Source organism: Hordeum vulgare, chromosome 5H (genome assembly GCF_904849725.1).
Source record: "Hordeum vulgare subsp. vulgare chromosome 5H, MorexV3_pseudomolecules_assembly, whole genome shotgun sequence".
Taxonomy (NCBI): Eukaryota; Viridiplantae; Streptophyta; class Magnoliopsida; order Poales; family Poaceae; genus Hordeum; species Hordeum vulgare.
In genome coordinates, this window is record NC_058522.1 from 489,556,341 (window position 1) to 489,579,781 (window position 23,441).

At 43.6% G+C, this 23,441-nt stretch overlaps 2 protein-coding genes across 4 annotated transcripts; one reads left to right on the forward strand and one right to left on the reverse strand.

Annotated features, from left to right (window-relative positions):
- Positions 1 to 11,936: 11,936 nt before the first annotated feature.
- LOC123399815 (probable UDP-arabinose 4-epimerase 1) lies at positions 11,937 to 14,816 on the forward strand. The gene is made up of 10 exons (XM_045094190.1): positions 11,937 to 12,267; positions 12,526 to 12,653; positions 12,943 to 13,056; positions 13,152 to 13,259; positions 13,375 to 13,466; positions 13,546 to 13,687; positions 13,786 to 13,886; positions 13,986 to 14,115; positions 14,238 to 14,382; positions 14,465 to 14,816. The coding sequence occupies exons 1-10, from the start codon at positions 12,204 to 12,206 to the stop codon at positions 14,704 to 14,706; spliced, it is 1,266 nt and encodes a 421-aa protein (XP_044950125.1). The 5' UTR covers positions 11,937 to 12,203; the 3' UTR covers positions 14,707 to 14,816.
- Positions 13,428 to 22,782, reverse strand: LOC123399813. 3 transcript variants are annotated; one of them, XR_006610437.1, is made up of 15 exons: positions 22,144 to 22,782; positions 20,989 to 21,368; positions 19,813 to 20,009; positions 19,145 to 19,312; positions 18,637 to 18,948; positions 18,154 to 18,312; positions 17,924 to 18,076; positions 17,583 to 17,762; positions 17,355 to 17,492; positions 16,834 to 17,259; positions 16,578 to 16,721; positions 16,373 to 16,474; positions 15,833 to 15,965; positions 15,603 to 15,744; positions 13,428 to 13,515 (listed from the first exon to the last, which is right to left on the reverse strand). XR_006610437.1 is itself a non-coding variant. In XM_045094189.1 (14 exons), exons 1-13 carry the CDS (start codon positions 22,532 to 22,534, stop codon positions 15,833 to 15,835), a joined length of 2,883 nt encoding a protein of 960 aa, XP_044950124.1. In that variant the 5' UTR covers positions 22,535 to 22,782; the 3' UTR covers positions 15,253 to 15,744. The 3 variants fall into 3 exon arrangements, 1 of the variants encoding a protein (XP_044950124.1); XR_006610436.1 differs by lacking the exon at positions 13,428 to 13,515 and adding an exon at positions 15,253 to 15,521; XM_045094189.1 differs by lacking the exon at positions 13,428 to 13,515 and having other exon boundaries at positions 15,253 to 15,744.
- Positions 22,783 to 23,441: the final 659 nt, after the last annotated feature.

Genomic DNA, 23,441 nt, shown 5'->3' on the forward strand with positions numbered 1-23,441 from the left:
GCGCAAGTGGAAAGAAAAATCTCTGAACTCTAGGATGAAATACGACCCGAAGTTTGCCACTTCGCCTATCTTTGTGACCGATAAGGATTATGAATTCTCTGTCGACCCTGAGTTAATCACTCTGGTCGAATCTGATCCTTTTCACGGTTATGAGTCTGAAACGGTTGTAGCCCATCTTACCAAACTGCACGATACAGCCACCCTATTCACTAGTGAGGAAAAGATCCACCACTACTATATCCTCAAACTGTTTCCTTTCTCGCTAAAGGATGATGCTAAGACCTGGTTCACTTCTCTTGCTCCTGGTTGTGTGCGTAGTCCCCATGATATGGTCTACTACTTCTCTGAAAACTATTTCCCTGCCCATAAGAAGCAAGCTGCCTTACAGGAAATATACAACTTTACACAAGTTGAAGAAGAGAGTCTCCCACAAGCTTGTGGAGGCTTGTCCAGCTATTGAATGCTTTGCCTGATCACCCTCTCGAGAAGAATGAAATACTTGATATCTTCTATAATGGACTTACCGATGCTTTCAAAGACCACCTAGATAGTTGTGTCGGTAGTGTTTTTAGGGAAAGAACTGTAGAACAAGCTGAGATTCTACTGAATAATATCTTGTGCAATGAGAATGCTTGGACTATTCCCGAACCACCTCCTAAGCCAACTCCGAAGAAAAGAGGTATTCTATTCCTCAGTCCCGAAGATATGCAAGAAGCTAAGAAATCTATGCGAGAGAAAGGCATTAAATCTGAAGATGTCAAAAATCTACCACCTATCGAAGAGATCCATGGTCTCGATAACCCGATACAGGTACTAGAAGTAAATTCTCTGTGTAGGTTTGATGAGAGTGATATTCCTTTTGATAAACCTGCTAGCTTATGCCTGGATGAATTTGATAACTTTATTGCCAAACAACAGAGTTTCAATGATTATGTTAGCAGACAATTGGAACAGAATGCTTGTATGCTTAGTCATTTAAGTGCTTGTGTGGACAGAAATGTCAATGATCTTAAGCTCCTGAGTAAACATGCCTCTATGGTTACTACTCAGGTAGAAAAAGTACTTAAGGTTTAGAATGACTTGCTCAACAAGTTGAATGACAATTCGGTGAGAGTCGTCACTAGAGGCGGTAGAATGACCCAGGAACCTTTGTATCCAGAGGGTCATCCGAAGAGAATTGAACAAGATTCTCAAGGAGTTAGCACTGATGCACCTAGTCATCCTAGGAAGAAGAAGAAAGATAATAGGGATTTGCACGCTAGCAACCCCGTTGCTGCTACACCTGAGAGTCCAAACGATGGCTCTGTCTCTGATGCTGAAACACAATCTGGTGATGAACATGAGCCTAATGATAATATCAATAGTGGTGTTCATGAAGATGCTCAACCTAGCAATGATAAGGATGTGGAGATTGAACCTGTTGATCTTGATAACCCACATCCTAAGAATAAGAGATACGATAAGAACGATTTCGCTGCTAGGAAGCATGATAAAGAAAGGGAACCATGGGTTCAGAAACCCATGCGCTTTCCTCCCAAACCATCCAAGAAAAAGGATGATGAGGATTTTGAGCGATTCGTTGAAATGATCACACATGTCTTTCTGCAAATGTGTTTGACAGATATGCTCAAAATGTCTCCATATGCTAAGTACATGAAACATATTGTGACAAATAAAAGGAGGATACCTGAGGTTGAGATTTCCACCATGCTTGCTAACTATACCTTCTAGGGTGGAACTCCTAAGAAACTAGGTGATCCCGGAGTGCCCACTATACCTTGCTCCATTAAAGGCAACTACGTTAGAACTGCTTTATGCGACCTTGGAGCCGGTGTTAGTGTTATGCCCGTCTCTCTTTATTGTAGGCTTGAACTGGATAAGTTGACACCCACTGAAATCTCTTTGCAAATAGCCGACAAATCAACTGCTTTCCCTATCGGCATTTGCGAGGATGTGCGTGTTATGGTTGCTAACGTCACTATCTTAACAGACTTTGTTATTCTGGATATTCCCGAGGACGATGCCATGGCGGTCATCCTCGGAAGACCCTTTTTAAACACCGCGGGGGCTGTTATAGATTGCAACAAAGGCAATGTCACTTTCCATGTCAACGGTAACGAGCATACGGTGTACTTTCCAAAGAAACAATATCGAGTACATTGCATCAATGCTATCGAAAAAACTTCATCGATTCTTATTGGGAGCTTTGAATGCCCTATTCCTCCTGTTAAGATGAAGTATGATTTGCTTGTTGGGGAGATACACATCCCCATTGAGGTAACCTAGTGACTATTCGAAAATTCTCCGTTCTCTTTTGCGATTCGAAAAAGTTTGTCAAAGAGACTTGATCAACCTCATTCACGGATTTCTTTCGATGACCATGAGACGGATGAATCGAGGAGTCACAAACCTCTGTTCCGAGCTTTCACATTTGGTTGCTTAGAAGAAAAATGATAGATTTAGTTTAGTTTTCTCTGTTTTCTGCTTTTAGCGTCCCTCGAAAAGTACGCCAAAAATAAAAGTTCTCCGAACGTCGTGAAAATCAACTATGATTTTTTCTGAAATTTTTGGAAAATACCGAGACGAAGAGCTAGTCTGGGGCCGCACCAGTGGGCCACAAGCCCTGGAGGCGTGGGCACCCCCCTGGCCGCGCCTACCTGGCTTGTGGGGCCCACGTGCACCCCCTCCACTCATTCTAGCTCCCATCTGCTTCTCCTACCTCGAGAAAAAGTCGTTTCGCAGCTCAAACCCGTGTTCTTGCTCCTCTTGCTGGGATTTTCGATCTCTTTGCTCAAAGCACCATTCTCCGAACTGTTTTAGGGAAATTACTCCTTGGTAAGTGACTCATCCATCGGTCCAATTAGTTTTTGCTCTAGTGTCTTATACTCCGCGTATTTTTGCTGCCTTGGTGACCCTGTTCTTGAGCTTTGCATGCTAATTTTAGCTGGTCCCAAGTAGTTTTGATGCGTAATATGGCATCTAGGCACTTGTGGGAGTATTTTCTACAAGTTTAGTTGAGCCTTGTTCACTTTTCCTTTGGGTCACTGCAAATTTAAGAAAAGGAAGATGTTCAGGAGAAACTATCATGGTGGTTCCTCAAGCAAGAGATGTCCCAGTCTTGCGATTCGGGAGCCCGATCCTTACCAACCGAGGAACGCACAGGTACAACCATGTGAATGGCCTCCTGATGAATTCATGATTGAGGCAGGTTTCAAAGACGAGTTTGATACACTTGTTCACAACGTCGGACTCGAAGAATTCATCTCCGATAAATGTGAACAATATGTTGCTCTCACTGCCTCTTTTTTTTGTAGATTCAAATTTTCAGTTGGCCGTGATACATCTGTATTGTTTGATCTCTATGACAAATCATATACCATGTATTTAGAGGATTTCAATAGAATTTGCAAAATACCTATCTGGGGTTGGCTCAATGATCCTCCTAAATCTTCGGTTAGAGATTTTTTTTCTCTGGTATAACTGTTGCAGAAACTAGAGATATTACACAGGCTACCATGGGGAGCATTCACTTTCCTGCCTTGCATTATTTTGCCCTCTTCATAGGCAGATGCATTAATGGCAAGATTGAGCATTGTTACCTTTGCGCACCCGACCTTAGTATTCTTAAGAGCGCAGTAACGGGTGATAGAAGTTTCAACATGGGAGCTATTATAGCAAGGAGGCTGAATAATAATGCTAATGAAGGGGATTTCTTTGGTAGGATGTATGCCACTCGCATAGCAAATTTTCTTGGAGTATCCATCCGCGAAGGATATCCCCCGCTCCATACAGCTTTCCTTGATCGCGCCGCTTTGACACGCTACCAGTCCTTGAAAGGGATGATGAATCCCTCCTATACCGTTTGATATTTAACCGACATCGTGTTTTCCATATTACCCTTCCTGCTCCTGTCTTCGTTGACTTTCAGATAAAACGAAGACATTACATAACCAGAGGAGAGGCAGAAGAGTATGAGAGGGTGGCAAAGGCTGCTCGTCTCCGTGAGGCAGCTATTCAGGCAGTGGCTGCAGCACTCTCGTATAACCCCCATTATGATTTTGGGTATCGCCCGGACCATCCTTGGGAGTAGACCAACTTAGGCCAAAAACCTAAGCTTGGGGGAGTACGTGTTTCTCACCGACTTTACATTCTTGCTTATGCTTTCACTTTGTTCGTCGGTGTTCACACTTTGCCACTATATCATCCATGCTAGTTTATTTTCTTTTTCTCGTTTTCTTTTCGTGTGTCTGTCTAGTTTGAGAAAACCCAAAAATATTTTCTTTTTCTTCTTTTGCTTGTTGGAAGCTTTCACGTGTAAATAGTTTTCCTTTTCTTTCTGTCAAGGTAGAAGATAATGGTTACAATGTTTAGTGGCTCTCGCATGCATACTTGTTTAGCTATCAAGAGCCATATTACTTTGTCTTCTCCTTTGTTTTTGCCTGCAGATTCCAGCTTTAGTCCAATGCACGAGCACTCTTATTATTGTTCACATCGTTCGGTCGTTCAAGTGAAAGGCAATAATGAGGAATTATGATGAAGTGACTGAGCCTGGAAAAGCTGGTATGAACTCGATCTATTTTGTTTTTGTAAATATGACTAGCTCACTCTTCCTAGTTCAGCTTTGTTGTGAGAGAAACATGTTTGCAATGACAACTTAGAGATCATAGTTGCTGATGCCATGCTTAATTAACTAGGAGCTTATAATGATTTGTCTTGGTTGCCGACATGAATTTTGAGATGACTATGATGTAGTATGATAGGATGGTATCCTCCTTTGAATGATTCAAGTGGCTTGACTTGGCGCATGTTCACGCATGTAGTTGAAACAAAATTAACATAGCCTCTATGATATTCATGTTCATGGTGATTTATGTTCTACTCATGCTTGCACTCAATGTTAGTTAATCTCAATGCATTTTGATGACTGTTGTCGCTCTCTAGTTGGTCGCTTCCCAGTCTTTTGCTAGCCTTCACTTGTACTAAGCGGGAATACTGCTTGTGCATCCACTTCCATAAACCCAAAGTTGTTCCATATGAGTCCACTATACCTATCTATGTGCGGTATCTACCTGCCGTTTCAAGTAAATTTGCATGTGCCACTCTCTAAACCTTCAAGAAATAATCTGTTTTGCATGCCCGAACCGCTCATGTGGTGACAAGAGGCTATTAGTATCTTCCATGCTAGGCGTGTTATCCTCGATATGTGTTTATTCACTATCATTCATGAGAAAGGGGCCGGTAATTGGAATTCCTAGTTCCATGCTCAAATCGAAAAGATAATTGCAAACAAAAGTCCCCCAGGATTGATGTTAGTATGGACGGTATCCGAGGATTCGGCTAGCCGTGGAGTGTGATTGATTGGTGGTGGGGGAGTCAAAACTTTACTTTTCTGTTTGGGAACCGCCTATAACATGTCTAGCGTGGAAGATGTTGAGAACTCTTAGTCATTGCGTTGACAATGAAAGCATGTCATCCAAAATTATTATCTCTGTTTTCAAAGCTTGAGCTCTGGCACCTCTGCAAATCAATGCTTCCATCTGCGAAGGGCCTGTCTATTTATGTTTCTGTTGAGTCATCCTCTTCTTATAAAAGCACCAATTAGAGAGCACCTATGTCATTTTTATGCTCTGCTTTTAACTATGTTGAGTATGACTGTGACTGGATCTTCTTTGTCATGAATTACAATGTTTAGTCAGCGCTTGGTCTTTGAAGGTACTCTGCATTTATGTTTTGCGGTCTCAGAAAGAGCTAGCGAGATACCATCTATTCGTACTGCTTCATGATTGTTTTGATTGAAGTGTTGACGTTTGAGACTTATTATTATTTGCTCGCTAGTTGATTATGTCATTGATATGAGTTTACCGTCAGACCTAGATGTCATTTGCTTACGTGGTTTGCTTGTGATCTTGCTAAAACTCTGGATATGAGTTAGACATAGTTGCAACAACAAGATCAAACAGAGTTCGTCAAAGTTTTTCTTTTGTCTCTTTCAGTTTGTCAACTGAATTGCTTGAGGACAAGCAAGGCTTTAAGCTTGGGGGAGTTGATACGTCTCCGTCGTATCTACTTTTCCGAACTCTTTTGCCCTTGTTTTGGACCCTAATTTGCATGATTTGAATGGAACTAACCCGGACTAATGCTGTTTTCAGCAGAATTGCCATGGTGTTGTTTTTGCACAGAAATAAAAGTTCTCGAAATGACCTGAATATTTACAGAGAATTTTTCTGAAATTAATGAAAAATACTGGCGCAAGAATCAACCGGAGGGGTGGAGCTGTGAGCCCACAAGCCACCAGTCCCCCCCCTGGCCGCGCCTGGCAGGCTTGTGGGGCCCACGTTGCTCCACAGCCTCCAATCTCACCTCTATTTAGTCCGTCTCGCTTGGAAAAAAATCAAGGAGAAGAGTTCATTGTGTTCATTGTGTTTTATGATACGGAGGCGCCGCCGCCTCCTGTTCTTCATCTGGAGGGCAGATCTGGAGTCCGTTTTAGGCTCCGGAGAGGGGAAATTGTCGCCATCGTCATCATCAACCTTCCGTCATCGCCAATTCCATGATGCTCTTCACCATTCGTGAGTAATCGCATCGTAGGCTTGCTGGACGGTGATGGGTTGGATGAGATCTATCATGTAATCGAGTTAGTTTTGACGGGGATTTATCCCTAGTATCCACTATGTTCTGAGATTGATGTTACTACTACTTTGCCATGCTTAATGCTTGTCACTAGGGCCCAAGTGCCATGATTTCAGATCTGAACCTATTATGTTGTCGCCAATATATGTGTGTTTTAGATCCTATCTTGCAAGTTGTAGTCACCTGCTATGTGTTATGACCCAGCAACCCCGGAGTGACAATAGCCGGAACCACTCCCGGAGATGACCATAGTATGAGGAGTTCATGTATTCACCAAGTGTTAATGCGTTGGTCCGGTTCTTTATTAAAAGAAGAACCTTAATATCCCGTAGTTTCTATTAGGACCTCGCTGCCACGGGAGGGATGGACAATAGATGTCATGCAAGTTCTTTTCCCTAAGCACGTATGACTACATACGGAATACATGCCTACATTAGATTGATGAACTGGAGCTAGTTACTTATCACTCCGTGTTATAGCTGTTACATGATGAATCACATCCGGCATAATCATCCATCACCGATCCAATGCCTACGAGTCTTTTACTACTGGTCCTTGCTACGTTACTTTGCTGCTACTGCTGTCTCTGCTGCTACTGTTGTTACTTTGGTGCTACTGGTTACTGTTGCTACTGCTGCTATCACCCTACTTTGCTACTGATACTTTGTTGCACATACTAAATCTTTCAGGTGTGGTTGAATTGACAACTCAACTACTAATACTTGAGAATATTCTTTCGCTTCCCCTTGAGTCGAATCAATAAATTTGGGTTGAATACTCTACCCTCGAAAACTGTTGCGATCCCCTATACTTGTGGGTTATCAGTCGCCACTTATTAAGTGCGACGATTGCCCAAGGAAGGTCCAGTGTCGCATGTCTACAACGTCGGAATATCCCGGATGGGTGTTCATCAAGTGTCCAAACGATGGGGAGGTATGTGCTTCTTTAGCATCGTTTCTCTCGAATTTGACTACTTGTGCTAATTTAATTTTATTATTGTGTAGAATGGATGCGACTTTTGGTATTGGAAAGAAGAATACATTGATATTTTGATAAAACGTAAATTAGTAGATGTTGGTGCACTTTTATCTACGATAGAGGCTAGAAATAAGAATAGTGCATTTGTTGCTACAATATATGCTAGAGATAAAAGTAGATGCGAGGAAGCAACGTCAACTTCTTGAGACACGAAGAAGATAGAAACACACAAGATCGAGCCTCCACAGATCAACAACGAATGCATCATGAAGGCACTAATCCAACTTACGGAAGGAGTTATGAAAGTTGGATTTATTTTAAAATGTCTTTTTATGGTTCTTGTTTTCTTTGATCTTGTTATTCTAGTCAAAATTTGATGATGTACTATCATGTATCAAAAATCAATGATAAAAATAAAAAGATATGTGCTTTAAAAAAATGTATGTGGTAGAAATGCGGCCGTGCGTTGGACGCACAACCGACGCATCCCAGAAAAGCCCCGGACACGATGCCGTTGTCCGCCCCAGACGAACAGAAACCGGACTAAACGGACGTTCGGATGGAGTCGCATGCTGAAGTTGGCCTTAATACCCAAAAATATTTAGATACTACCTCACAGGAATGTCAAACTTATACATAGAGATATTTGGACATCCTATAATTTTCACACCACCTCGACCTCATTGAGTTCCTGTTCTGAATCCCCGTCAGAGGCGGTGAGCGCCCAGAATCTGCTAGCCTTGCTGCCCATCGGTGACGGGAACGGGGCTAGGCTAAGAGTAGGAGAGGCACCTTCTTCGACGAGCTCCACCATTTCCATGCGGGTGCTAGGCGAGTCACCGAGTGTGTCGCCCACGAAATCACGTGAGCATGTCCGTGTCGCTTCATGAGTCATCGCCCCTACCAAAACTGAATCACCCATACGCATTTCGTTACATCATAATTAAAGGCAGCATGTTTTTCTGGCATTGCAAATTTCTTATAGGAGAAGCAGAGCAGATAGTAAATTACTTTCTTTTTATAAAAAGGACCCCAGGTTACATTGAGAATAAGCATTGGTACAATGCAACCTAAAAAAATGAAATAAAAAATATAAATAGCACCCTGAGGAACTAATCTAGTCCCACCTCCAATGCAGGATGAGGGTGCACCGCCGTCTTCGTTGTCGTCGCTCTTGCCGGAACCCGCGAAACCCTTAGTTGTGTGCATATATTAAAAACGTCGGGAAGTCACTATCCTCGGTTTAGAAGGACTAGCACATCGGAGAAAAGCAAGATTGAAACTACGCCGCACTTGCGCCAGCTTGTTAAACGACGGCGATGAAGCGCCGTCACCGACAAGAACCTCCAAATCTAAAGTCACCACACTTCTACAAAAGCTCCATGCCCCATGTTGACACCGGAGGCACGTCACCACAATGGCAGGGCCAGGGCATAAAATTCACCTCAAGGTCGGCATCGTCACCACACCAGCCTTCATTGGTTAGCCTGTTAACAGATCTGCCGACGAATGAACTCACAGCGACATAGAGGAATCAAAGCCAAATCATATTTATTCGTCGACACCGCAACCATAACCGTCAAGATAGAAACGGTGGAAGGAAGAAAACCTAACCCTAACCTTAACTACGTGCCATCGACGAGACAGCGAGCTAAATTAGTTTCGTAACAAATGCTAATAGTTGAGGCAGTACACACAACTTTTGCCTGGGAAACAACAATGCAGATGGTTACAAAGTAAGTTGGTAGCATGTCATCCGGGCATATGCGTCTCACATGTCAACTTGATTCGTTAGGCGGTTCTTAATCAACTAGCGTGCTCAACTGGATCAAGTAAACTAATAATTGTAGCTACCAAGCTTAGCTGTTGCAGAGGTTGGAGGAAATCCTTCTTTTCAAAAAAAAAAAAACTTAGCTGTGATGCATGAAGCTCGGTCCTCGGTACAAACATTTGGAGCAGGCAAAGTCGGTGCGTAGATTTAGGCAACTAATTTAATTCATGAACGCTAATGTATTGGTGGCTTACCGACCGATGTTGACCGTACTTGTGAGGTCGGTAGGGTTGATTGGAGGTATCATTAACGAATGTGCAGATATTGTGAGTGTTTGAAACTACGTGGCCGCGTATCAATAAGATTAGTCATAGTGCAAAGTAACGTACACTAATAACATACTACCTCCGTCCGGAAATACTTGTCCTAAAAACATATAAAATAGATGTATCTATAACTAAAATAAGTCTAGATACATTTATTTCTAAAACAAGTATTTCCGGACGGAGGAAGTATTTAGGATATATAGTGCTTCCTCCATCTTATAATGTATGACATTTTTTGATACTATATTAGTGTAAAAAAACTTCCCACATTATGGGACGGAGGTAGTACCATATTACCTAGCCAGGCGAAGCCCAAGATGAGGCTCACCGGTACTATTTGACGATACCAATACATTGTCGAAGCCTTACAAAATGTTGAATGGAAATACGTCGAGTAAGGACTATGAAAAAGGTTAAACATTGAAAGGCAAACCGTTATCTCTGGATGAAAAGCTGATACTAATAAATTCAATACTAAAGTAATATGGTGTTATATATGATTTTCTTATTTTAATTGTCTAAAAAAGTTTAATATAATTTGGGTTATTTTTAATCAAGATTCTTTTGATAAAGAGATAGCCAAAAAAAATCGACTGGTTAAGTGAAGTGTGGTTTGTCATTCCAAAGATAAGGGAGGGGGGGGGGCTGGTTATACATGACCTTGAGGTTGAAAATATTGGGGCCTTACCCTTTTTTTGAAAGGAGCCGAATATGGCTACTGGTTATGGTTTGGTTGCCAATAAGGTGACGAGATGGGGACGGGAGGTTCTGAAAGCAGATGGGGTTGAACCCCACCGCACGTTCGGATTAAAAAACCCAACCGCGGCCGCTGACACATGGGCCCGCGGTGGGTGACCGTCATAAATTGAGTTGTCTGTCGGTGGTTGGGGCAGACACAAAGAGGGGGTGGTTGGGGCAGACACAAAGAGGGGGCGCACACGTCCGCTTCACGTTCGCGACGGCGCGTTTCAGATCTAAATTTGGACCGAAAATGGGTCGGCGCGGACGCATTTTGATAAGGGGAACGCTACGCGTCCGTCGGATGATTTTTAAAAATTATCCGTCACCTAGCTAGCCGTCGGATGCCGATCTAACGCCTCGCATCCCCGACGCATGGTCAGTAGTTATTTCCTGAAACGAAGCTTGAGTTGCGGAAACTTTCGCTTTGTTGTAAGAAATAAACTTTGGATCCGTTAATTCCTAAAACAACGGTCGAATTTCAGAAACAATTTGCTTGTTGTAGAATATATTTTTTTTCGTCTTTCTGTAACATAGGTATTTTTACGGAAGAATTTTTTGAAACAACGGTCGAGTTTCGGGAATTTTTACAACGAAAGTCACGTTGCAGCCGAGATCCATGCTCAACGGAGAGTCGGGCGCGCGAGCAGAGACGCGTCTCCAGCGAGGCAGAGAAGCTCCCCGGCGGTGGGAGCTCACCGGCGTCCGCGCCGCACACCTCCTCGTTCGCCGCGCGGGGTGGGGATCCGTCGATCCGGCGAGGGGCTGGATCTCGTCGGCGAGGTGGGGATCCGGCGAGGACCGACGGTGGCGGCGGTTTGCCGGACTCCGGCAGGCTCGTCCCCGGTAGCAGAGGAGCCACGACGAGGAACCTGGAGTGCTCCAGCTTCAGCCCCCGTTCCTGAAACAACGCTCCAGTTTCTGAAACAATGAGCCAGTTTCGGGAAATGGTTCGTGATGGAGGTGAGATCTAACGGACGAACGGGCGACGGATGGATCAACGGATCAGCCGGTGGGATGTAATCTTTTCCCTTTTGATAATTGGTCGACGCGTTGGGTTATCACTTTTGTTCATGCAGACTCAAACAAACGACGATAGACGAAATGGGTCGTTCCGTTGGAGTTGCTCTAAGCTTATCAATTTCAAAAAATTGGAGGTAAGATCTGTTTCTGGTGAATTCTACAACCTCTCTCCAGTCTAGATTTGAACGTGAAAAAAAGGACTTTACTGGACCGACACCGACGAGGCAACGACCTGAGCACGTGGTACCACAACCCGTCGTGTCACTGAGGTATACAGCGAGAAAACGACACACCCCTCTCTCTCTCTCTCTCTGCCCCCCTCCCCCGACGGTCCTTCCTTCCATCTTTCCTCCCACCAGCGGCAGCAGCGCGACGACACCTCATCAGTCATCACTCCGTCTCCGTGAGCCCGCGTCCTGCTCCTGTCGTCTTCGCTTTCCCTGCCCGGCTGCGTCCTCCCATCCCATGGATCCACCCACCCACCCGCCGTCCGCTTCCTCGCCACATTTCCCTTTCCCTTTCCCTTTCCGTTCCCACTCCCACGATTCACTCTGCCCCCTCCTTCCTCCCCCTGCCACGGTCACAAAGCTCCTTCCTTTTTCCCGTGTCCGCCTTCCTCCACTCCCGCAATTCTTTCCCTGTTCCGCTGCTGTAAAGGGCAGGGCGGAGCAGCCTGGAACAGGGTTGTTGGATCTGACTATCTGAGCCAGTGACCTCTCGCCGCCAGCCGCGGGCAGATGCTGCCGACCGGCAGGAGCAGGCCGCAGCCCAGGCCTGCGCCGAGATCTTGGTCCTTCTCAGGTGCGCTGCTCAATTTCGCGCTCCAGCACATCAGGCTTGTGATGAGTAATTTCCATGGTTCCTCAGACTCGGTTGATTTGGTGATGAAGAGTTTGCCAGGGGTGCTTGCTTATTTCCTTTCCCCTCCTCTGCCCTGCACTAGCTTTGTGTACTAGTAGTGTTTCCATGGCCATCCCATCTGGCTGGAGAGGCTTCTTGTGTGTGTGTGTGTCTGTAAACGACGTTGCTTTTAACTGAACGAACTCTTTGCGTTGGCAGACATGGACTTCTCGGACCCGAAGCGCAAGTCCAGGTACCTCAGCAAGATCATCATGGTGGCGCTCCTCACGGCCATGTGCGTCGTCATGCTCACCCAGCCACCCTGCCACAGGAAGGCTCCCAGTGTGGTATGCCAACCCTTCTTCCATCTCCTCCACCATGCATATATATTTGGATTTCGGAGAGATATCCCGTCCGTTTGCATCTCATGGGAGTTGCAATGGCAGACAGATGCTGCATTGCTTGGTTAATTATCACAGCTGCAAACTCACAAAAAAACATACACTACCTAGGCAATGCAGTAGAAATGGCACACTACTTTGTTGTAGTATATACGTACTTATGATACTTACTATGATTCCCGATTTTGCTCAAGTGTGCCTCATGTCTAAATCTTCACATATGTGATGTGCCCAGTTCTCTATCCATGAACTCGGAGTAACTCATGTGTTGGTGACGGGTGGCGCCGGCTACATAGGATCGCATGCGGCTCTACGACTGCTCAATGACTCTTTCAGAGTCACCATTGTGGTTGGTACTTGACTCAAAATTGTGCATTGCTGTTTTTTTTTCGAAATTTAGCTTCATCAGAATGCAAACATTTTTTTTCTCTCTCCTGTCTTTAGGATAATCTCTCAAGAGGAAATATCGGGGCGGTCAAGGTTCTTCAGAACTTGTTCCCTGATCCTGGGCGATTGCAGTTCATACATGCTGATCTAGGCGATGCAAAAGCTGTATCCTGACCTCTTTATCTTTTGTAATAATTGCCCCTCATTTGAAGATGAATAAATATGTTAACCTGGCGTGAAAATTGTTTCAGAAGATTTTTGTTCCTTAACATATCCTTAGGTTAACAGAATATTCGCAGAAAATGCATTTGATGCTGTCATGCACTTTGCTGCCGTTGCTTATGTGGGCGAGAGCACGCTTGAGCCTCTGAGGTACTAGACTTTTGCTTGCTTGTCATCTGGTATTATCCATCTGGCCTACCTGCACAAGATACTGAAACACTTTGAACAGGTACTATCATAACATCACTGCAAATACTCTGGTCGTGCTAGAAGCCATGGCGATGCACAATGTTAAAACCCTGATCTACTCTAGCACATGTGCCACCTACGGGGAACCCGAGAAGATGCCTATCACTGAAGAAACTCCCCAGGTCAGTTGTGACCTCTGCAACCTCTTCTTCCTGAAAGTTCAACTAAACTTTGAAAATATTTATTTTCCCGAAGTTGTTCACTGAATCATTTTGTCCAGTTTCCCATAAACCCGTATGGCAAGGCCAAGAAAATGGCAGAGGATATCATTTTGGACTTCTCCAAGTCCAGGAAATCAGACATGTCAGTTATGATCCTGAGGTCGGTATCTCTTACTACTAACAACTGTGAACCTCCTTATCTAGCACCATAACACCTAAACACCATTTAGTCACTGAGTAAGTATCCTGAAACTTTTAGATACTTCAACGTCATCGGTTCTGACCCAGAAGGAAGACTGGGTGAGGCTCCACCACCTGAATTGCGCGAGCATGGCCGTATATCTGGCGCATGCTTCGACGCAGCACTAGGAATAATCCCAGGTTTGAAGGTATGTACATGTTCCATCAACCACTTATCTGCTGTTGTGTTTTGGCTGCTATCGGTGAAAGATATCCGCGTTCTTCTTTCCTTTCGGGAACACTGCTTACCAGTTCTTGCTTTTCTTCACAGGTCAAAGGTACCGACTACGAAACTCCCGACGGGACTTGCGTGAGAGATTACATCGATGTCACCGACCTGGTAGATGCCCACGTGAAAGCGCTCAACAAGGCGGAGAGAGGCAAAGTTGGCATATACAATGTTGGCACCGGAAGAGGTAAACCATCAGATAAATCATCACCACACATCATGTTATGAATGATGGTGATGTTAACTAAACTCTTCTTTCATCTTTCCAGGTAGGTCAGTGAAGGAGTTTGTGGAAGCTTGCAAGAAGGCGACCGGAGTCGACATCAAGGTCGACTACTTCCCGCGCCGCCCCGGTGACTATGCGGAAGTGTACAGCAACCCCGCAAGGATCAACCGCGAACTAAACTGGACAGCCCAGCACACCGAACTCCAGGAGAGCCTCAGGGTCGCGTGGACATGGCAAAAGAAGCACCGGAGCGGCTATGCAGACTCGGGTCGATATATTCTTTGACTCACTAACAGAGATAGCAGTTACACATAATTTATATAGCGTGTATGGTCATTTGTTCAAATCCTGAGATTTTATATTTATATATGGGAGCTTCACCATTTCATTATAAACATCGGTATGTTCTTTCACAGAACTGCAATGGTCGTCAGCTATTAGTTCATGAACTCAAGACAGATTTTTGCTAAACTCTACAGTGAATGCAGACAGGTCCATCTGGACCAATGGCAGACAAAATTCCAGTGTGAACTGTGAAGTTCGCCAGTTTCTTATAAATATGGGAGGTTCATCAGTTCATGTACAAGTGAGCAGCGCAATAACACATCCAACATGGCCGCTCATCATTATATATTTTTTTAAATGAAGGCATAAGATTTGCCTCATCCATTAAATAGGAGAAGAGTTACAGACTGTTACAAAGCCTGCCCAAAACAGCATGACAATTACTGGTGAATTAAAATAGGCCCTAAATCTTTTGCATCTGCGGTGACCAAAAGACTACCGTCGTTGACGATAGCTCTTAGGAGAATTAGGGGTGGTGCACTCTTATCACAAAAAACACAAGCATTTCTCATTATAATGATCTCAACAGTTTTGTTAAAATTTGGAGTGTTTGTTTAAATTCAACCACCGCGATGCCGCAGCTTATAAAAGTAAACAACAATGAACTCCACGCTTGAACTACTCGACAGAGACCTTCTACTAAGGGACCCACCATGGAGCTGTTGAGATGCTCAATCAGAGAATGAACACAAACTACTGTGTCAGGGGCAAGCCAGGTTGAGGTGCCTTCAGTTGATTGGGTGCCAAAAACCTCCCTAGACGCAAGCAAAATGACTAGATGAGAAAGTTTATCCTCTCTTATAAGCCTGTAAAATCATGCTTGATATGTTTACTACCTTTGCCACTTGTGTCTTCTTGCTTCTCTAGCTTCACAAAGTTAGAGCGGTCAATGGTTGTCATTTGCAGTCACAAGCTGCTCCGCATATGAGAAACCCTCTTTATACAAGAGAAGAATCCAAACTGTTCAGTGATTGTCATCTGCAGTCACAAAAGCATTCGCCATAAACGAATTATGTCAGTACTGTACAATATACCATTAAGATGCAAAAAATTACAAAATTTGTACCTAATCGACAACTTTAGTCTTTGGTGAGCTGCTATTCTCAACAGAAGTGGGATCCGGTCGAGCAGAAATGGCCACCTGTAGGTTTTCAACTGAGGGCCCATCTGACTGCATGGCATTATTGAACGGCATGGCACTGCAATTGGAAAAAAAAGGGAAAACTAAATTTACAGATGCAAGCTTGGCAGGTTGGGCCGACTCAATAATTGTAGTTAATTTGTTTTATCACTAATAAAAGGGGAGCTCATGATGTGAACTATCAATTAAGAAAAGTGTAACACTAATTTAATAAAATGAGTCATAAGGCCTTCATTCCGAACTAAATTAGAGGATTTTTTTCCCAGGAAACATGACCTGCTATACATCGAATTTTTAAGTACCATTAGTTCCTGCTGGTTAGCTATGTGGATGAAGTGAACTACAAATTAAGTATAAGTGTACCGTTAATTTAATAAAATGAGTCATGGGGCTTTATCCAGAACTAAATTACAGGATTTTTTGTTAAAACTTGACCATATTCTGCTACAACTCGAATTTAAGTACCTATTGTTCTTGCTGGCTCCATTTCCACGGGCAAAGGAGATGCAATCAACAAGCCGTGAATATTCATCAACGGTCCCTTCAGCCATGTTTATTTGCTTGGGTCTGTAAACAAGGAACCAAGAAACTTAGACAACATATATCACCTCATTGACATTTGGCACAAACATGCCCACACAAAAAAAGAATGAATTGGAGAATGAGCTACCTTGGAGTAGACTTCCGCTTCATCTTGTTCGTGTTTCCAGTATCAATGCCTCTTTCTGCAGAAGCTTCAGAGGGCATACTTGGAAGGTCCAACTCACAAGCGTTCACCCCAGCATCTATTGTTGAATTGCCTTTGGCTGACTTCCTATACAAAACAAAAGAAGGACTCTTGGTGACACTGAAAATCTACGAGGAAGCAGATATAGATGATGTCAGATACTATTGAGTAAAAAAATTAGCCATGATCCATGTTATACCTTGATACTCTCTTCCTTTTCATTGTGTTGCCTTGATTGTCAATAGAGACTGAACCCCTCATCCTGTTTTTGACTGCTCTCTCATCACCAATAGAGATAGAGCCCCTCATTTTCTTTTTGACAGCTCCCTCCTTGCCGACAGACACAGGGCCCCTTGTTCTCTTTTTAGCTGTGCCTTCTTTACCAACAGATGTAGGGTCCCCCTTTCGATTAGTTGGTGCCTCATTATCAAAACTGATGGGGCCCCCAAGTATATCTAGGGCAAGCTCGTTATCAACAGAGATTGATCCCCTCATTCTCTTTTGCACAACCACATCGCCATCAGTGGTAACTTTCCTCTTCCTAGCTTTGCTGTGGCCCCTAGAGGAATTGTTGACACCATCAGGCACAGTTATAACCTCTCCAGTTTGGTTTTCAGCTCCAATTCTGTAAAAGCAAGTACGAAACAAACGTGTGAGCACTGAGCAGGCATAAGGGAGTGAATTCAACAGTCAAGCATATGTAAATGTTATAAGCCATACCCGGATGATTTTTTCCTTGATTTTCTCTTGGTGGTGTTCACAGCAGCAGCATCAGCAGAAGACTGCGAGGGATCGCTGGGTGGCACGTTATCCACACATGATTTTCTCGGCCGTTTTCGAGGTTTCTTGACTTGATCACTGAAAAACAGGGACTGATGAGGAAAAGAACATAGCTAAAACTACCTTCCTTTTATTGTTTGAAAAGCATTGCACTTGAAAGTACTGTACCTCATAGTGTTCTCATCACCCTTGTCAACTTTCGAGTACACAAGTGATGGGAAGTCACTGGGGCAAATTGCAGGTCGCTCTGTTTCTCTATCAACAAAGTTGGTCTGAAAAATAGCCTTCTTTACTTGCTTGGCTGCTATAATTAAAGGTAATTCATTTTGACACAGTTTTTTCCATCGCCTGCAGTTGCAAATGGAATAACTGTTAGCAGCAAAGTTGTACTTGCTTTGGTTGGTGGGGCAGCTCCTCCATCATGAAATGCATTATTAATTTGAAGTTTCAAGCAACACCATCAGAATTACATCATGTAAAATCTAAAAGAGAATAGGTTTATGGTTTACCTCAAGCAATTATTATCAGTACGGTGAGGAATCATAGCCCCAGCAATCTTAGACCAGCAGGGACCAACCTCATGGACGGAAGCCAATAACTTGGAATCCTCTTCAGGGCGCCATTCCCCATGATCTATATCCGGATCAAGAACATTACGCCACCTGTTTAATGAGGATAAAAAATAGCATCACCATCAAACCATAAACTTTGAACTGACATGGTAAGATTACTACATTACCTCTCGCCGCATTGACTTTGAGTGCGGCCAGGAACAAACTGAGCAATCTTATTCCAGCTGCCAGACCTAAAAATCTTGACAGATACCAGGAGGCGCTTGTCCTCATCCTCAGACCATCTCCCCACCCTTTTCCTTTCAGGGATTAGCGTTTTCCTCCACCTAGTAAAGTTCGATGTATGGTATGTCAAATATAGCCCAACCAAGGAAAGTAAGAGATTATACACATAAAACTAGCGACAACAAAGATTAAATACCATTAAAAAAGATAACCACAGTAAAGAGTGATAACAAATGTGCTATAATAGAAAGTGCAATCACATAGGTTTGATAATTTAACCATGTAAAATCAGTGAGGAAAAATATTAAATACCATTAGAAAAGGTAACCGCGATAAAGAGTGATGAAGTATGTGTCGCGATAGAAAGCGCAATTGCATAGGTTTGATACAGTAGGAGGTCTGAAAGACAAGTCAAAGAACAGTACCTGTTAGAGCACTGGTTGCCAATGCGACCAGCCAGATTAGCTGATACAAGTTGCCAGTTACAACCAAAAGCTTGGACGGCAGCTATAAGTTGAAGATCTTCCTCTTTTGTCCAGGTCCTCTTCAATATGTGGGGATTAAGACTTCGTTGATAACGGGCAAGGCACTGGAAAGGTGTTCTCTGTGTACCCAACGCAACCGCAATATTAATCCAGTTATGCATTCCTTTTTCTTGGACAGTTAGTATAAGTCTTTTCTCCTCACATGCTGCCCAGGCGTTCTGATTAATCAGTGGGTCGTCATGGTTTAGCCACCTAGAGAATAAATTACAATTTCTTGAATTAGGACTGAACAATTGAAAACACAGATACAGACACTTACTGCAGAAACATCAAATAACAATATCAGGAGAGATGGCAAAGTAAGAAGTGATGAAACTTCTGCACGATGAGAGAAATAAAAATTGCTCCGTGCGCTAGAAGAGAAAAATATCTTCTAGAGGGAAAGTACCTTGATTCGCATTCAGCACCGGATCGACCAGGCAGGTACATAGCAGCGATATAGTCCCAGTTTACTAATGGCAAGACTGACCGGAGAACCTCAGGAGTCGCCTCAAAATTACCCAGAGTGTTCTTCAGTGCATAAGCCATATCGACAGCACTGAAGTCGCCACTGGAACTGCAGAACAAAAACAATTAACAGAATAAGATTTTAATGTCAACTCTTCTAGAAGAAGACCAAGTAAAATTACATTAAAACTCAAAAGTTTGGCATCAAACCTACATCTCAATTTGCGGAAAATAAATACCCCAGTAGCACAACTATAGAGATTAAAGACTGTCAATTCATAATTTATAGAAGTTCAGTCAGAAACCCATCGAATTCATATTGAAAGAAACCCATTAAAGAAAGATGGAAAATAGTACTGTAAATCTGTAATTAATAAACAGACTGCATAATGGAGAAACACGAGAACTACAAACTTACACAAAACTTATAATGCTCTTGAAGCTTAAAAAGGGGTACTCTTCAAGTATTAGCAAAGAAAAATTGATAAAAACCTATGCCAATTGGTTGTTCAATGTGATATTAAATGATTAAGTCATGATTTAAAATCCACGACTGAAATAGAAGATGAAAATGCTACATTAGTGAAAAAGTCAAATAATTCAACAAACCTTCCATTCTTCATCGAGTCCTTAATTAACGCTTCCTGATACTGCTGCTTTATTCCTTTAGCAAGCCTGTCTTTCTCTATATCTGACCATGGGTGCTTCTGAAGCGACACTGGAAATTGCTTCAGAACTGCTTTATACTTTTCAACATGAGGGTTCTCAGCTGGGCCGAGAAGTAATGCAGGCATCTTATATTTTTTCTGGAAGAAAAGAGTACTCTTTTGTAAGTGCCATATTACCTATTCCTACAAATCTAGAAAGACGATCACTTGGCAATCATGTTCATGCACATGACAGAGCAATATGTGACTATATTTTCATGGTCCGCGGGCTAGTAGGCTTTTGTGTACCATTCTCTCCGTTATGAAATGGAAAACAATGGTTCGGCCAACAGAGGAAGAATATGTGTGTGTACAATAGAAACAATACATTTAGAATTGATCTAATAAATAAATTGATTAAGTGTGGTAGAATAGCAACTCAATATCCTAAAATAAAGAATAGCAATTCAATAGAATTCCAAAAGATACATACATGTTCACAAGAAAAGGATCTGAAGTAACTTAATCAACAGACTCAATATGGGTGAAAATGCTGTCACAACATAATTAACGATAAAGGGTTTCCCCCGCTTTATAGTTTATATTATAAAGAAACAGCCGAGCAAACAACCACCGATACAACAAAAAGAGTCACAACATAATTGCAGATCAGCATCTAGCTTCTTATACAGTAGAGATCTACACTGCTAATCAGCATACACAAGTCTCATTCTGTTATTCATACAAAATTTGCTGAAGATAATTACCAGATCCAAATGGATGCCATTTCATATTTGAATTTCCACAAATCAAACAATCATATAATCTCAGGAAACATGGCCAGCAATAAAAATAACAGTGCATGTGACACATGAACCACCAGCCACCAACATATGTCATTCCTACTTGCACTGGGATAGGAAACCTATTCGCCTTTTCATATAGGAATTTACAACTATCTTGTGCGGGAAATAGGTGGGGTTGTAGTAAAATCTCTTATGAAAGTTAATAACTATGTGCCGTTTCAGAGAACAAATAGGAACATCAACAACAGAAGCTACAAGTGCTCTATATATCATAAGGTGATGATACATGACATCTAGCATACAATACACAGTTGTAAATACTGACTTATTACCTTTGTGGATTGTGCTCTTTGTTTTTGAGAGGAAATCAATCGAACACGAGGATCCACCTTCTGGCACAAATCTTTGCCAAATGATCTTCTGCAGCTTACCTGATAATCCATAAGACATTTGACACGGTCCCTAAGATCCTTATTTACTTCAATCTTTGCTTCAATGTTAATCATCTTCCCTCTAATAAACTTCTGGCATGCTCTGTTCTTCTTGAGAGCATCCACTAACAACAGTGCAGCTTTTGGGAACCCAGTTTGAGTGTTTGCATTCGTATTTTTCTTCTGTACGCCCTCTTCACCAGGTCGATGTGCAATAAATTCATCGTCCCCTCCTTTTGATGCCTCGTTTTTCATGTTCTCCAGTGGACCAGTGGAGGTACCTTCAGTAGGTAAATAAAGATTAGGGGCCTCTTTATCTGTCTACATATATGTTTTTTTTTACTTAATAATTCAAGAATTATGATAATACTGCATATGTTGGGTTTTCGATCACATACTTGTACATGTGACTTCAGGAGAATAGGGCTCTGCTTACATGTAATAACCCGTGAATCAGAAAATTAACCATATTGCATCTAATTTGTCAGCATAGAGCTTGTAATGGCTTATTCTTATGCATTACAGTTGTGCTATCAGGATAACGCGACATATTGTGTTAGCTCAGCCCATAGTTTAACGTTCAAAGTTAATACTGTATAAAAGTCACTACAAATGTAGCACGTTTTAGTTACTAGCCTTTATAAGACATCATTGCTATATACCCCCTCCGCCCCAAAATATGTGTCTTTTATTTAGTACTCGTACAAAGTTGTACTAAACCAAAGAAACTTATTTTGGGACAGAGGGGTACGTACTTCAGAACGAAATGCTTTAAGAAAATAATGGCGATCCGATGGTTCTTTTATAGCAAACGAAATGCACCTAGAATTTTATGATTAAATGTAATCAAAATTCAGCCTGCAAGTTTCTCATGGTGAAAATTTCAGATATCTTTCTAGAAGGAAGCTCTTCCGCCCCTCTCCTCCTATCAATATATTACCAGGCATACTCATGCGTGTTCTTGAAAAAAAGAAGATATCTTTCTAGAACAGGGATCACAAGGCGCTTCCAAATTGGAACCGTAAAGAAGGGGATCGCGAGTGGGCGTGGACTCACCGGAGTGGTAGTGCGAGAAGCGGCGCTGTACCGCGCGGAGCGTCTCGAGGTCGTCCTCCTCGTCATCCTCCGCGTCGGAAGGCGGCCAGGCGCAGATCGGGCGCGGCGAGGAGGGCGAGGCCTTGTTCAGGTGGAGGTTCTCGCGGATGCTGCGGACGAGGGCGAGGTCCTCGTCCTCCTCCCCCTCCCCCTCGTCCGACACGCCATCAGTTGCCGCCGCCGCCGCCGTCGTCGTCCGCGCAGGAGCGGCGAGGTAGGAGGAGGCCTGTGCGACGGCGGCGTCCGGGTCGGCGCCGGCGGTGATGCAGGAGCGGCGGACCAGGTCGAGGTCCTCCTGGAGGCCCTCGTCGAACTCGGCGTCCCAGTCGTCGTCGTCGGAGTAGAAGTCCATCGATGCGGCGGCGGATGCGCCGGTTGCGGCGATGGGGCGCTAGGGTTTACTGAGGGTTTTGCGGCGCCGGGACGGCAGGGGATTGGAAGGGGCGGCGGCTGCCCGTGCCCGTGCTCGTGCTCGCGCTCGCTCCTTTCTTGGTCGGTCTCGCGCTCGCGTTTGGTGGCGATGCCGTCGCAGGGGGTTTGAATCCTCCGCGAGACACGGAACAGGGGACGGGGGGCGGAGGCGGAGGCACGCCAGAACCACCGCCTCCAGCAGACAAAAAAAAGTTGAGCCCAGAAACTAAAAACTGGGCCCAAGCTCCGACCGATCTTACATCGCCTTGAAGTCTGTTGGATGGGCCATCGGTATGCGTCTGGTCCATTATCTGGCAAAAAGTTATACAACTAGCCTTTGTTATAAGGCAGTGTTATGCGCCGGCGCGTGGGCCGTCCGATCCGTAAACCGTACGCGGGCTGCATCGTTAGATTTATCCATGCAGTAATATTTCTTAATCAGCCCGGGATGCCTTTTCCACATTAGCTCGTATTTGAAAGATCTTGGTCTTCTACTTGTTGCCTGCGGGATAGAGTTAGCAGTAGCGCCACATGGTCCGATGTAGCTGTGTTTTTATGCCCTAGATTGCTAGCTGGGAATGTCATGGACCATGTGGGCTGATGGACTTAGTAGGCAATGGCTGGCGTAGAACTGAAGCAAACACAATTTCAAATCTTCAGACAAAGCTACATGCACTTTCATGCACTTTCAAACGAACTGACCAACTGGGACAGAACGGAGTTCGACAATGTAAGAGGGGAAATAAAAACTCTAAAGGCGGAGCTTGAAACCCTACGGTCAGCACCCAGCAGGACGGGTCCGATTCATGGGGAGATTAAGATAGTCGATCGCCTCGTGGAACTTTACC

Bases quoted from the DNA above. Each gene is read 5' to 3' on its own strand.
- LOC123399813 (XM_045094189.1), bottom strand. From the start codon at position 22,534: ATGGACTTCTACTCCGACGACGACGACTGGGACGCCGAGTTCGACGAG. The intron at 17,763-17,923 runs GTAAACCATAAA...TTGCAACTGCAG, and splicing joins ACTGATAATAATTGCTTGAG to GCGATGGAAAAAACTGTGTC. The intron at 17,260-17,354 runs GTATGGCTTATA...TTGCTTTTACAG, and splicing joins TCAAGGAAAAAATCATCCGG to AATTGGAGCTGAAAACCAAA.
- LOC123399815 (XM_045094190.1), top strand. From the start codon at position 12,204: ATGCTGCCGACCGGCAGGAGCAGGCCGCAGCCCAGGCCTGCGCCGAGA. The intron at 12,654-12,942 runs GTATGCCAACCC...TGATGTGCCCAG, and splicing joins ACAGGAAGGCTCCCAGTGTG to TTCTCTATCCATGAACTCGG. The intron at 13,260-13,374 runs GTATCCTGACCT...ACATATCCTTAG, and splicing joins ATCTAGGCGATGCAAAAGCT to GTTAACAGAATATTCGCAGA.